Here is a 15,843-nt window from a genome sequence, read left to right as displayed (position 1 = left end):
GATTCATTGTCCCATGAGGGCCCACTTTTCGGCTCATAGGTGGCCCCTTCTTGCTGTGTCCTCACCTGGCTCTCTCTGGGGTGTAAGGGCACTAATCCCACTCATGACAGGTCCACCCTCATGACCTCATCACCTCCCACAGGCCCCACCTCCTAACACCATCACATTGGGTGTTAGCTTTCAACATAAGAACTGGGGGCCGAGGAGAGCACAAACATTTAGACCCTAGTAGTCAGTTCGCTTGTTGTTATTCACATGACCAAAAACAGTCCCCTTCCCCCAACTTGGAAGCTTTTCTCAGATATGTAATATTTACTGTATGTAGTCAAAACAAATTGACTTTCTGTACTAGAAAGCATCACTAACATCACTAGGGTACCATACCAGTTGGTTGTTTAACAGTATATTCTCTGGATAATGACAACATTTGAAAAAGGAGATGGGAGAATTTTAGCTATAGATTGGTTTCATCAGTTTTGTATTGAATTAGAAAATTAATGTTTTAATGAATACAACTGCTATTCAAATGATCATTATATGTACATAACCCAATACATAATTGAACTTTAAAATCTAAGTGCACACACACATATTAAAGCTTTTGAGAGGAAAAGAATCAAAGGAAAATTTTAGTTCTCCTTAGAACTGTTTATTACACAACAGACTTCCTCTCTTCTCCAACTCGTTTTATATATGCTGAATGTTATGTTGAATAAAATAATAAAAATTAATAAAATATTGATATAGAGAGGTTATAAAATGTAAGTACAGAGAATTACTGATCTGTGAGGCTGTTTGTCATTTCCTCCCTTTAAATTATGCTGAGAGTTAGGGTGTCTTTTTCTTCTGGAGTTATGACAGAGGTCACTCTGTGAGTGTTGGTGAAAGATACAAAGCAGTAGAAAAATGATATGGGGAGAGTACATTTTAAATTTGCATTTTAGAAGCTAAATGTCTGATTGTTTAAAGGGAATTTGTGCAGCCTACCTATGACTTATCTTACACAATCTGAGGAAAAAGGCCTCTGTTTAGGGTGTTGAGATGTAAAACATCTTAGTTTACATGTTTTTCAAAATATTTGAACCCATTTACAAAGATTACTGCATGTTTAATCCTATTCTTGCCTGTTAAGCTTATTCTTGTTCATACTTGAAAAGTTCATCTGTACCCCGTTGATGGGCAGAAGCCACATAATCAGAAATGAACAGTTAGCTTAGTTCCCACAGCAGTCAGCACTATGGAAAGCAGAATGGAGACTTCTGGGCTCCCTGAAGCTTCAGCCCACAGGTCTGGCCTGCTTTGCATCTTGATGTAACAACAACAACAACAAAAGTAGATTGGGAGCACCTTGTTCTGGATTTTTTCCATGGAAATATTCATCATGATCCATAATAATGAGGTCTGGAAGCCAGACTCCAGATGCACTGTTGGAAAATTGCACTGATGGGGTATTGAGACACAGCTGTTGAGAAATAAAATGCCACTCACTGGTAAGGAAGAATATCTGTGAATATGGCCATTAAAACTCTGGTAAGTGACTCGTTAATAAAGTACCAAGGCATAGATTGCCCTGCATCTGTAGTTCATCAGGACAATCAGAAGTTTGTGGTGATGAAGACTCTGGGTCCACTCCTCCCATTAACTACCAGAAGCTACTCCCAGGGACGAGAAGTAGTTTGAAACAAATCTTAAATACAAGGCTTCTCTCAGGTAAAAATTAACCTTCACAGATTAAATTTCTTTACATGCTTATGTCAAAAGACTTCTAAGTCTGAAGTCAAATCATGTTGCTCTTCTGTACAAAGATACTGCAAATTCCAAATTTTGATCACTCCATAATTTCCTATTCTACCTGGTCTCAGCTGAGAAGGGTTTAGGGTGCCTGGGTAGACTCTTTCTAGGGGTCTTTTCCGTATCTTCAGTCAGGACTGTCTCTCACTCGAAGGGTATGGCTACAGTAGTTCTTTATAGCAAGAGTTCACAAGACACACATGGTTGTCACAGCACTGACCCCACCCTCCTCAGACATCACGCTTGATCCAGCCCAGAGACCTGCAGAAGGAAAGGGAAAAGGCAGAGGCAGGAAATGTCCTGCCATCTATGCCTGGCCACAGCCTGTGACCTCCCAGGGACTTCCCAGCAGGAGGCATGCTAGGATCGTGCCCCTAGGTGTAGCGTGCTAGGGGCAAAAAGCAGCCTCTACTTTTAAAGATACCTGCAAACTTCCGACACTAAAACCTCATCTAAGAAGAAGTTCCTTCCTTCCCTCACTTTCAGGAATTGATATTTCTGGGGATATTCTGAAGCTCCAGCCTTAAAGGGTCTGTTGAGGACCAAACCTTGACACATGCTCCTCAAGATGGAGCCATCTAGCCCCACATCTACTAGTTTGACCCCTAGCCATCCAGAGCTTGGATGCTTCTTGGAGACACCTGGAGAATGTTTGAGCTGTTCCATTCCCTGGGCCCCTCCCCTGAGGTCCTGGTCTGGAGTGCACCCACAGCATTGCTCCTCTTTAAAAAGTCTCCCAGACAAATGCCATGCATGTTCTTTCAGCGTTGAGAGGCCCTGCGCTATCCTTACATATGTGTGTATTGTGGCAATGCAGGGAACCTAGATACTTGCCTCTCCAGAATCACCCAAGAAACACCATAATCATAGCAAAAATGTTCCAGCCCACCCATGTCTAAAAAATCCACCCTGACCCAGACATAGTGGTCAGTCCCCTGTAGTCCCAGCTACGGGAGAGACTGAAGTGTGAGGATCACTTGAGCTCAGGAGTTTGAGACCAACTTGGACAACGTAGTGAGAAGCCTGTTTTCCTAACAGTTTGGGAATAAATGCTTGTGGTTAAAAAGAAAGTACAGGAACAAGGGACAACAATGTACTGTCTTTAAAAAAAGTCCACTCTGAAAATGGAAAGATGCTCTTTCCCCACTAGAAGTGACTCTTGCCCCAGCTATCCTGCTCATTAAGGCCTTTGAAGTCCCCCTGGTGTGGGGCCTGGCCAACTGTAGCTAAGATCAGTTGCTCTGCAGCAGCTGATAGATGGTCACAGTTGTCATGGCCAGCACAGCTTGTGCTTGCAGAGCCCAGGCTCATGAGCACCTGCATTGATAGTGTCTAGCTATACTCTTGACCTGTGCCTTTCTTGAGGCCACTTGTGTTTGCCTAACAAAGCAGGGGTGCTGGGCACAGTGGATCACACTCATAATCCTAGCACTGAGGCAGGTGAGACCATGGCATTGATGGTCTGTCTCCGGGACTCCTAGTGACCAGGTATGTATTCATAGCTAGACAAATATGTCCTAGCTTCTCAAAGGGTGGTCCGTGGACCAGCAGCGCCAGCATTGCCTGAGAACTTGCTGGAAATGAAGAACCTCAGGCCCTTCCTCAAACCCATTGAGCTAGAACCTGCATTCCAATTAGGGCATTGATATGCATGTGGCATTTTGAAAAACACCAAAATACATGGCTGGTAAATTTGGTGCTACTTCGTATTTCCCGTGAGATAGGAAACCCAAAACAGATATTGGTTACACGTGTCAAACCATCCCTATGTACTTCGTATGTTTCACTATTACCAATACCAGCTTAGCCATAGGTTCCTACTGGTTCTTCATTAAGTTGGAGCCGTGCATGAGGGGTGGGGTGTTACACTCCATCCATGTCACTAGAGAGGAAGAACAACCGTCCACTGAAAGTAAAAACGCAAAGCTTGATACAGGACGTCACATTACTCATTATACTCCATTACCACTATCATTATGTTCCAGATGCCTGCCTGTCGCAAAAAGAGCTGAACAAAAGAAGCCTGTTTCCCTAACCGTTTGGGAATAAATGCTTGTGGTTAAAAAGAAAGTTCAGGAACAAAGGGCATATACTTTTATAGGGATGAGATCACATGGACATGCTTACCATGATGTCCTGGGCAGTGATTTTGGCTGTTAAATTATTTTTGCTGGAAAGGATTTGAGTCCCAACAGTTGATAGTGTTCATTTTGTAAAAGGTGTGATGAGGTTTAATCATGACAATAAATTGTATTGGAAAACCTCATCAGGAAAGTCACAGGAACAAATTCTGTGTTTTGTACGCTGCCAGAGACTGCATAGTATTCAAGCTATTAGTGATAGCAGCAAAGCTGTACTAAGTTAGTACAATATAAGAAAATCTAGCATTTATGAAATATGATGGAGAATTTTTTTCTTTCCGAAAACAGATTTATAATAGGATCATTTTATATTATCGGATGGCCTGTTACACTGAAATTATTTGTTTCAGTGCAATTTTATCTTCGAAATCATGTGAATTAATAATGCTCCTTCCAAACCTAAGTCTGAAATACGGCTCTTAACCTATATGAGAAATGTGTCCTTATATCTTTACATTGATAACAACATGATATAAGATGTCAAATGAATTACAACAAATTAGTGATCATTTGCAAATGAAATTCAGTTGATAGGCTTGATTCAGAATACATAGGGAAATATTTTGGGGTCCTTGAAATAGCAGGTTTAATTTTTGAATTAACATAGGAGTAGGAAGGAGATTTTGGAGTTTTGGGTCAAAAGCAAAAATCAAGAATAAAATAAGTCAGTCTCAGTAAATAGAGTTCAGAAGGAAGAATGTGAATGTGCCCAGTTCCTCATGGATACTCCTGAAGTAGCCTTTGAGGCACACCTTTCTTGATGTGCCTTCTCTGAGATAAGTTTTATCATGATGAGGTATTCCTCAGATCTAAGATGTAATATTTGCACACCTCTCAACAATTTACCTAGTACACATTTCTGAGATAATGTTAACCAAAGTTAAGTTAATTTTTGTATATCTCAAAGTGTTTATATGCTGATACCACTTTTTCCCCCTGAAGTTTTATGGTAACAGGTATCAAGCCAAACATTTTAAGAGGTTCAAAGTCCAGAAAAGAGCTATTTCAAAGCCATCAACTATCAGAGAGTACAGGCTGACTACACTACCTGCAAAGCCATGTTGCCTAGCGATGCTGACCTGTCATCATGGGCCATACCCCTAAAATCAGGGTGTCCACAAAGGAACAACAGCAGTGTAGATTTCCAAGGGAAAAACTGGCGTCTAGTCCAGGTCCCACCCTTCTCTATAGAAGTTCCCTTTTGCCCTTCAAAGTTGTAGTTTCATTAATAATTAGCAACGCATTAACTGATTACACAATTTTTAAAACCTCAATTTTGTTTTGGACTTCTCTTCATATCATCAGAAATTTACTTTTTTTTTCCGTACAACAGCACTTTATCTCATAATGAAAGAACTGTTCACAAGCACATTAAGCCTGCTCGCTCTGGCCATGTGAATACTATGTCGTTTAGATTCTTCTTTTTCTCCCTCCATCTCTTTGCAAATGAGCATTTGAAACTGAGTGCTAAATTTGAAGAGACCAGTTAAATAGCAGTATGTCCTTATAAACTATATTGATACTGCAAAATGAAAACATGCAAAAATATATTTCTTTGTAAAGGCAGGTGAATTTGCATTAAATTAGAGAGTCACAAATGATAGAGTATATAAATAAAATAATATGAATTCCAATTAAAAAAAAACAGCATGGACCTGTTTTATTAATGTCGTAAAGTAATTGGCATCACCTGTATTAAGTGGAATTGTTTGAATAAAGCAACAAATGATAAATGGAAGGTGTAACACATTAGATGCTTATTTTTTGAAAATAAATATGCCCATCTCCTCTTTTTCTCCTTTATTTGGGACAGGATGGCTGATGGTGTGATCCCTGCATTAGAACCAGGAGGCTTGGGGGTGCCCATTAAAATGTACATTGATGCATCCCCACGTGGCTGACCTAATCGGAATCTCTTGGGGGTTGTATTCAGAAGTCAGCATCTTCAGCAAGTTTTCTAGATGATTCTTTGAGGAATAAACTAAGATTTGAGAATTAATCCTATTCTAAGGAATGAAAATTGAAATGCCAAAAAAAAAAAAAAAAAAAAAAACCCAAGTAATTGGAGCTGAATTTTCAGCTATGCAGTTCTCCCAAGGTTGTGTGATCTCCCATTGAATGCTGCAAATCCTTCTGATAAAAATGTGTTTGCCATGAAATTTCAAAATTTTGAAATTTTGAGTTAAAAAAATCATTTTGTTCGTACAAGCAATTGTAGTATGTACTCATAAAAATTTCGTATACTTACTGGTGTTTCTTTTAAAGTCAATATTGTTTCAGTACATAAAATCACTTCTCTGTATATTCTGAAATCCTGGAGGGACGCTTCGTGTCTGCTGCTGGTTCCCTCTGCCTGAGAACCATACAGCTCTTTCTCTAGTGAGGCTCATTCTCTTACTGTCTGCAGCTCTCTGCTAAAATGTCAGATGCTCAGAAAGAACTTTCATGATCCCCCATCCAAGCACCACAACCTCCTGACACTTTGTCTCTCTTCTCACTGCCCTAACTCATTTTTCTTCAACACCTTTACCTCCATCCTCCTGCATGTAATAACTTATTTTCAAAGCCAGGGACCTTGTCTGTCTTGAGCACTAGGACATCCTCAACTCCTGGAGGTTCCCGGGCACTTGGGGAATGTGTTGAATGAATATATACATCCATAGGGATTAACTAGTACTTATAAATGATAGATGTAAAATCTAGTACATGGAAATTTAGTTGCAAATCATTGCAAAAATAATAAATACATTGTTTTGTTGGCCAAATGAAAACAGAGCCTTGTTGACCCAAGGAAAACATGGTGTGGAACAGGAACAGGCAAGACACAAGGCTGTGAGCCATATGTAGCCCTTTTCAGCTGTGCAATTTCTGGGCAGTTTCTGTGCCCATTAAATTAATTATTTTCTGTGTCAAGAACCCCTGGAGATCTGTCACTGGCTTCCTACTGAATTAGCAGGTGTTTGTTATTTTCAATTTGGAGATTTAATTATGCCCTCTTCCTTTCTAAAAAGGATGGCACCTTTTTGTGGTCATTTCGGTGTTTTCTTTCCTTAGGAACTTCATTCATTCCTGCATTATTTTAAAAATAATCCATTAGAAAGCACACATATTTTTAAGAAAAGATAAAACTATAACATTCACATTTTGCAATAATGCTTCACGAAATTATCTGAAAAATGACTGTTACTTAGATTATTTCAAATTGAAATCTTCAAGTTGTTTTTGAAATTTGGATAGTTTATGGTAAGAGGTATTCAACTATTTTGTCAAATCAAAAGATATATTTGCATACGATGACAATTTATTGATTCAAAGATTCAGTGGCTTGAGGACACCTATTTTGATGTTGCTTTATCAATTGCACAGCACTTTCACACTTAATCTCTCTCATCTGATCCTCCAACAATACCACTTATATTATTATCACTGTTTTTACACTTGAGGAAACGGGATCAAAGAGTTTGGTGAGTTTCCTGGGTTTATCCAGCTAGTTAGAGACAGATCTGGGACAGAATTCACATATTCTTATTTCGAGTTCTTTGGGCAAAAGTGACACCGGAAACAGCAGTAAAATTACTACTTTAAATACGATTTCTGTTTCCCTCAAGCTGTTGAACACCGACACCCCAAGGACACCTTTCACGTGTAGAATTTGAGGCTGAGCCATGTTGTCACGATTCCTCATGGTAGTTGTACATGGAAATGAGAACCAAGGAATAAATGTGTCAACATAGAAGCAGGCGATGTCTGAGGTCTTGTGCCCCTTCATTCTCCAGTGGTCCCTTCTGCCCACCTCGCTGAGTCCCTGGAGTCCATACCTCCCTCCCTGCCATCGGACTGAACCCTTTCCTCTCTGCCCCGACACCAACCCCACAGCCAAGTGGTCAGTCATCATGTAGGTTCTGAGCTGTGTAAGCATCCATTCAGGTCACCTATTGCTGCGGGGAAGAGGAGATGGCTGTGAGGTGCCATGGCAGGACATGTGGTAGTTCTTAGACAGCAAATGCCTCAGGCTTAGTCCTAGATCAGCTTGAAAGCCCTTCCCAGTTTTGGGGGGGGCTCTCTGAACCTGTAGGAGCAGCAGCCAGCACAGAATATATGTAGGGAAATTCCAATACCCGTTAGCCCTCCTGCATCATGAAATCTTCCTTAGCCTGTAAGCCGAGTACCCATGTTTCAGCTGTAAGTCTTCAGGCTCACTTTCAGAAATGCATGTATATGAAAAACTGCCAATGCCTGAGCTCTCTAGGCCCCAATTTTGTCCTGTGAAGAGAAGAAATAGGAAGAGCAAAACCCTATTATAAAATTGAGACATCAATGCTGGATGATGTAGGAATTGTTGCAGTAATTGATCAAATGCTTTATAGACACAGGTATTATGATTGCATGACATGATGTCTGTCATGGCAGGGGAAACCATCAGGGCAGTTGGTCTGGTCTGTGGCTCTACTTCCCCTTTTCTCTTTGGCTCATCCATGTTTTGGTTGCACTTTGCCATCTTGCAGGGTCTTGGTCAAGGCCAGGTTCCCAGGATTGTTCTCCACCAGCATAATGGGCAAGAACATCTGGCCTTGACATCTGTAACATTTTAGACAAAGTTGAATTTTCTCCAGCATTTTTTCTTGTGATAATAACAGAGTTCCAGTCCCTGGCAAAGACGTAAATTCCCATGAATGACGTTTTGAGTCCAGTGTGATGCTTGCGATTCACTTTCAAGTAGACCATAATGATGAAAGAAAATTGCTACTAAACAAAAGGACATTTTAGTTGAATCAGCAAATATATACACCATCTAATGACATTTTGTAGCAGATTCCCAGAAAACATTGTGTGAGAATTTTTTCCTTGAAATGGCCCCAAATAAAGTAGGCCTTGTTCGTATGCATCTAACATGTTCTTTCTTGAACACGGGTGGTAGAACACATGAATTCCAGCAGTGACATCTTTAACCTTTGTTTCCTTGGCTCTTTTTTTCCCCTAGTTCTCTGTGTCTCTCTTGCCAATAACTGTGCCCACCCTTGAGCAATCGAAACTTGATCACAGTGGATAAAAAGAAGTGTAAATCATGTTCTTTTTAAAATGCCTTATCTGATTCAGAACTATGCATAATGCTTACATATGTAACTGTATTTTGCACAAGCATTTACACAGGGAAACACTATGGGCTTATAGTTTTACTCAGAGCACTCTAATACGTAAAAAAGTATAGTGTCCTATTCAGATAGTTAATTTGATTATTATATTTGTAATAATATCAGCACATCAAAAGATGGATATCCACATAGATAGACTTTAAGATTCTTCCTCCTTGCCTAGCACCCTTGGTCATCAATTTGATTAATGGCACTCATGAAAATTTCTGAATGCCAAATAAATGCATGTAATAAGAAGATTTTTACATATACCCTAAGACCATGTTACCAGTTAAAAGTTCAGCAGATCCTCTCATTGGTCATCATTGGATGTTTTTTGATGCTTAGAATAAAGGAGTAATGATAAAGTAACAACTCTAAATGTACCAATGATGGATAACTTTTATTTATCTCTGCATTTGGATGTGATGACTGTTTTTGTTTTTTTTTAATTTTTACATTTTTAAATCCTTAGCAGTATTTTCAAAACCTTCAGGAATAAGAATTGCCAACAGGAACGCAAAGTATATTGTACTTAAATATATTCCTGGAAAATATAAGCTTGAGATAATATTCAGAGTGATGTTGGCATTTGATAAATCAGATGCAGTGAACCTAATTATGCAAAACAGTTATTTTGAATCTATCATTCATCGGAGCGCTATCTAAATCGGAATTTAATTACCAGCAAAGAGAAAAGTAAGGAACTTGCCTGCCCTGTCCCTTTCTCCTCCTCAGAATACTCAGTGGTTTTTGTTAACACTGAATTCACAGGGTTCTCACCACTTCTCCAATTATTCAGAAACGCTGTTTTCTGTGTACTTAAAGTAGCCCGTGTTAAATATACCAGTAAAACATTTTTCTATTGGCAATTTAAAAAACTACAATGGCTTTTTTTCTCAAATATTCTAGACAAGAATATTACAATTTTGAGTTTATATGTTCCTGCCGAAACAGACCTAACATCGAGCATTTGAAGACTTTGGCTTCGAAGTGCTCCCTGAGGAAGGCAAAATGGAAGGAGAGCTGTGGAGATATGGCCAAGATCGAGGAATCCCAGCACCCTGACATGTTAATCCAGAATGGAGAGGCTGAACTAGGGCTGCTGAAAGACAGTTGCCGGTTAAATCCCAGTGCTCCATGTGGGGATTAGTTGTAGGATGTAGCTGAAGGCTCATTCCCAAAATCAGCCGTTGTCTCCTTTGGTTCCTGTCTGTGTTCTGTATTCAGCATGGAAGACGCCACTTCCCCTTGATGCCCCAAGGCCATCTTATTGCCCCAATGCAAATGATTCCCCTGATGTTTCTGCTCCAGTGGTTCTGACTGTACCTCAGATAAAATATTGGCGCTCAGTCAGCGTCCTCTTTCCTGTCTGTCAAGCCAGCCTCTTCGCCCACCCTAAAGTCTTATTTCCTGATGTACAGAGGCTTCCTTTCTTCCAAGACCTTCTCATGGTTCTCTGGTCCATAGCATTGCCTCACATCAGCACCTCTTCCCATACCATGCAATGAAGTGACACAAATAAGGATTTATAAATACTACAAAGTGATGTGTAGCCGCAATTTATACATTAAACCAGTTAGTGGCAATCATTCCTAACTTTTTCAGAGAGAGGCAGGCTAAATGTAAATGCTTCAACTGAAGAGGGTCAGAGTAAAGGAAAATATAACTTTGTAACCTTTTTCTTTAATATCTGCTTCTCTCGGAGATTTAAGCTGTTGTAAGTTCAAACATTTTGGTTTATCCTTTTCCCAGGGAAATACTGCTGATGGGAATAAATTCTAGTTCATTTTTTAGGAACAACATCAAGATGGCTTTGCCATTGTAGCTCATCGTTTAAAATGATTTCTATTGTACGATTTAAGCTGCAAGGACTATGGGCTAATAAGAGATTTTTAGGATTGACTATCTACCTGATTCCTTTAGTGAAGAACCTAGCTACATTCATTAGGTTTTGAGAAAAATAACATTTCACCGGTCTTGTTCCATGTGGGTTTATCTCAGAAACATCATTTTTAGAGTGAGATCATGTTTGGTCGCGAAGCCAGGCAGCTGGGTGATGCCGATAAGCTGATTAGATTGACGTATTGCTGCCATTTCATGTTATTCATTTGATTTCCTGAGAATTTCAACAATTTTGTCCAAAAAATTTGAATATGTCTTTGATTAATCAAGTTCTGTGTGGAGGTTGCCTGAACCTTGATGCCTCTCTGTTAATTTATTTCAGCTGGGTCTCGAGCCTCATATAGCAGCCAGCATGGGCACCTGGGCCCGGAGCTGCGGGCCCTGCAGTCCCCGGAACACCACATAGATCCCATCTACGAAGACCGCGTCTATCAGAAGCCCCCTATGAGGAGTCTCAGCCAGAGCCAGGGGGACCCTCTGCCGCCAGCACACACCGGCACCTACCGCACGAGCACAGGTGTGTAATCAGGACCCCACTGGGTGGCCTGTCCACAGGGGGTGGGCTCTGCATGGGAGCTTCAGTAACACTCCCAAATGAAAGGTGTGTGTCTGTGTGTCCACTGGCCCCACAAGCACTGTGACCTGCTTCTGTCAATGTCTGTAATGATAATGGTGGAAACAGAGTATGACTTTAATTGAGGCTACCTTGTTATAATCTGAATGAAAGGAGGCAAGTGGCGATTGTAAGCTCATTTTGTCAAAGAGAAAAATTGAAAGAAGCAATACTAATGTTTATCAGATCATTATTCACTTATATAATGAATATAAGTACCCCGAGGACATAGTCATTCGTAGGACGTGAAAGACATATGCTTGATGATGGTAAGAGTTTTTTTTCATGATATTGTCTACCTATTTGACAAGCTTGGAACAAAAACATATTTGCTAAACATGTAGCATATTTTGAAAGGCAGACAATTTATTTCATACATACTAATAGATTGAATCACAGAATTATTGTGTGAAGGTTGGATGTTGGCAATTGCAAATGGTTCAATCAATTATATAGCTCTCCTAGATTAAATATATATTTTCAATTGAATACAGCCACAGGTCACATGACAAAACGCAAGTGTTTTCCAGTATCTGGAGCCATTGGCAACATAATCTGTCAAATGTCATAATTAGATTGCTAGAGAACACTTATCTTAACTCTAAAATCGATGTAATTAAAAACAGGTTGAGAATTGCATTTATTATCAAGCTGCACATTGCTAAGTAAACTGGAATGACTGTGTTGCTGGTCTGCAGACAGTACAGCTCTCTCCTTCTTTCCTAATGATATGTCTGAGCGCCAGCAGAGACTGAGGCTAGCAGAGCTGGCTCTCTGCTTCGGAACCTGGCACACAGATCTCTACATCCTCAGACTATTGGAATTTCTAGTGACCGCTAAGTAGAGCATGGCAATTTTCTTAAACTGCATTATGATGCTAAATTACATGCTTTGAAATCAAGGCGAGCCAAGCTGCTTTTATAGTTGATTATTGATATTTACATTACAGTATTTCACTGAATCATAGGGAGAAAGGCACAAAATACTCTTTATTTATTTTTGACATCATAAATGCCACCCCATATTAATAATACATCCCTTGGTTTTCATGGAAAAGAATGCCCATTTATTCTTCTGTCAGATTTTTTTTCACCTTCAGCCTGTTAGATCCACTCCTGCCTGGAGGTGGGTTACTTTAGCATTTAGTTTTGCATGTTATTAAGTAAGGTAATTTTATTTTTATGCACATCTTATAAAAGAAGAAGATAACCACAGTGACATTCAATATCTAATTTGAATAAAAACTGACAACAAAAGAGATTATGTTGATTCTCTGTTCCATATTCATATGCTCTTAGAATTATCCCTTATTAATAAACTTCCAGGAACTTAATGAAAAATTAGCTACATAAGAAAAAGGAAAAAAGAAACCTTCATTCGTCTATATCACATTAAACACAGGGAAGATATCCACACTTAAAAAAAAAAAATTCTAGTGTGATAGTGTTTTCTCTGAGTCAGCGTCAACGAACGATGACCCATGGACCAGTTGTAGGTCACCATCTGTTTTAGTAGTGCCCATGAGCTAAGAATGATGATTGCATTTTTAAATGGTTGGGGAGGGAAATCAAAAGATGATTAATGTTCTGTAATATGTTAAAATTATATGAAGTTCAAACTTCAGTATCCATCAATAAAGTTATTGGGATGCAGCCATACCCATTCATTTATTTATCATCCATGGTGGCTTGGGCCCTGCAGGGGCAGAGTGAAGTGCCCGTGACAGAGACCATATGGTTGGCAAAACCAAGAATATTTACTATCTGGCCCTTGACAGGAAAAATTTGCTGTCCCCTGCTCCAAGCCATCAATGGAGAGCTATCCAGAATGAAGAAGTGTTTTTTTCCTACCGCCTATGAGGAAGGCAGTAGTACCATCTAACTGCTTCAAAGGTGAAACCCATTTGCTGGGGGCTTTTCCTGGTAATAGCTGTGGCAGAGACGTGCTACGATTGTGACATTCAGATGTCCAAGACCCCAACCCAGCCTGCACCTTTGAGCTTAAGGCAATTTTGAGAAAACATGCTGATTGACATAATACAATGGAAATTTCCAGAAGTGCCTGGATGACCTCTTAGGACCACAAGTGGAGGAGGAGAAGCTACCTCTCTCCAGCTCCTAAGCATAAGGCCACAAACTCTCTCTTCCCTGCATCCAACAAGGTTACCCCTGTGTCTATACCTGATTCATATAATTTCATGTCTTCACATTTTCACAGCCACAGAAACTGTATCACAACCTGAATGTATGAGACAATGCCTTTAATATGTGTATATGTCTCTTTATTTAGATATTAAAGACATCATGTATATTAAATTCTGTCTAGTATAACACCCATAAAAATGGAGATTACAAAGAAGTAAAGATTAAATATAGTTATCCAGTAGCCGTAAACAAACATTATAAGTTTGCTTCCAAGAATCTTTGTGGGGGTCATCTGTGTTGTACATACCCCTACCCTGGAGACCACTGGTACAGACCTCTAAGAGACTTGCAGGCCTAAAGCAGATACCCTAATTCCTTCAAAGAAGAGGACGGGTTCTTATGAGGCCTACCAGACTTAAAATGTTCATGGCCTCTGGCTCTTAGCTCAGATGGGTGGCTGAGGGGACTGGAGCAACTGGTCTTATCTTTCTGCCCTTAAGAATAGACCACCAGCTGGAGGTCTTTCAGCACAATTCATAAAGCATTTCCAGATGATACTGCAAGAGAAGTGGGGCAGGAAGATCGAAGGCCAGTTGCTTCCCTTCCAGGGGTCAACACTTGGGAATGAAGAAAAGTAGACATGCCTCAACAATTAGGGAATTATTAGATGGTGTCATAGAAACAAGCATGGGAGGCTGGACAAACAATGGCAAGATGAAGAAGAAAGGGCTGGAGGAGAGATGGAAAAAGATGGTGGTAGGTGGAGCCTAAAAGGAGAAGCTAACTGAGAAATCCCCTTTGGTGGGGACACATGTAGCTTGTAACTGCTTCCAAGGAGTGTGTCAAATGCTTTGGGTATTTTACCAACCCCCAGAACAGTCCTTGGAAGGAGATGCTGTTACGATACTCAATGCTTGCTTTTTGGATCAGAAAACCAAGGCAGAGATGTTGAGTGATATGCCAAGGTCACACAGGTTGTGTGGAACCAGCCTTTAAACCTTCATAGAGGCTGGGCATGGTGGCTCACACCTATCATTTGAACACTTTGGGAGGCCTAGATGAGAGAATTGCTTGAGCCTAGGAGTTCAAGACCAGACTGGGCAACATAGTCAGACCCCATCTCTATTAAAAATAAACAATAGGCCAGGTGCAGTAGCTCCCACTTGTCATCCCAGCACTTTAGGAGGCCAAGGCGGGTGGATCACTTGAGGTCAGGAGTTTGAGACCAGCTTGGCCAACATGGTGAAACCCCATCTCTACTAAAAATACAAAAATTAGCCAGGCATGATGGCAGGCACCGGTAATCCCAGCTACTCGGGATGCTGAGGCAGGAGAATCGCTTGAAGCCAGGAGGTGGAGGTTGCAGTGAGCCAAGATCACGTCACTGCACTCCAGCCTGGGCAACAAAAGCAAAACTCCATCTAAATAAATAAATAAATAAATAAACAAACATTCATACTTAGGCAGTCTTACCCTAGATCCGGGGCTTCGTTGACTGCATTTGTAAAAATCATCATTTAAAAACAAAATAGACAGACATTTATTTTCATCTGTGGAGCTTAATGGTCTTCTATATCCTGTTAAATAATATCTGTTGAAGATACTCTGTGTGCTAGATATACTGGCAGATTCAAAGAGGTTTAAAATCTACTCCTTGTCCTTAAGCATGTTCAATTTTGTTTCAGATAAAGACATAAACATCTGAAAAATTAACCAATATTGGAAGGTAATATACAGGCTACGTGCATATTTCAAAAAAACCCGAAGACATTGAAATGAGAGATTGAGTTGCCCCTCACTCTTCTGCTCATGTCCCCGCTAAAGTGGCCTTCCTCTCTTTTATGGGTAGCAAGTCGGGTCATAGAAAGGTATGGATGTGAATGGAATCACACCAAGGGAAAGTATGAGTGTGATCACTCATTCAGTGCTACAGCTGTCCTCTCTACCAGCTCAGGTTCATGGGCGTGACTCTGGCTCTGGTGGCCAATCTACTTTTTCTGCCCTGCTCTGCCCCATGCTGACCTCACCCCTGGGCTTTCCTTACTCAAAACACCACTAAGGTTATCCTGAGTAAGAGACCATTCTAGGGCTGAGAGAGAGGCAGGGAGATGACTGCA

General features: G+C 40.4%; 1 protein-coding gene across 11 annotated transcripts in view; it reads left to right on the top strand.

Moving 5' to 3' along the window:
- The window catches only part of CTNND2 (catenin delta 2), a 931,128-nt gene that overhangs the window by 530,835 nt on the left and 384,450 nt on the right, over positions 1-15,843 (top strand). For all 11 annotated transcript variants that reach the window (XM_065546099.2, XM_045394725.3, XM_045394719.3 and 8 more), the window contains one exon: positions 11,292-11,486. In XM_065546099.2, the coding sequence (XP_065402171.1) occupies positions 11,292-11,486 (195 nt within the window). The remainder of the gene's footprint in view (positions 1-11,291; positions 11,487-15,843) is intronic.

The sequence above is a fragment of the Macaca fascicularis genome, chromosome 6 (assembly GCF_037993035.2).
Source record: "Macaca fascicularis isolate 582-1 chromosome 6, T2T-MFA8v1.1".
Taxonomy (NCBI): domain Eukaryota; kingdom Metazoa; phylum Chordata; class Mammalia; order Primates; family Cercopithecidae; genus Macaca; species Macaca fascicularis.
This window is presented reverse-complemented; position numbering and strand designations above follow the sequence as displayed.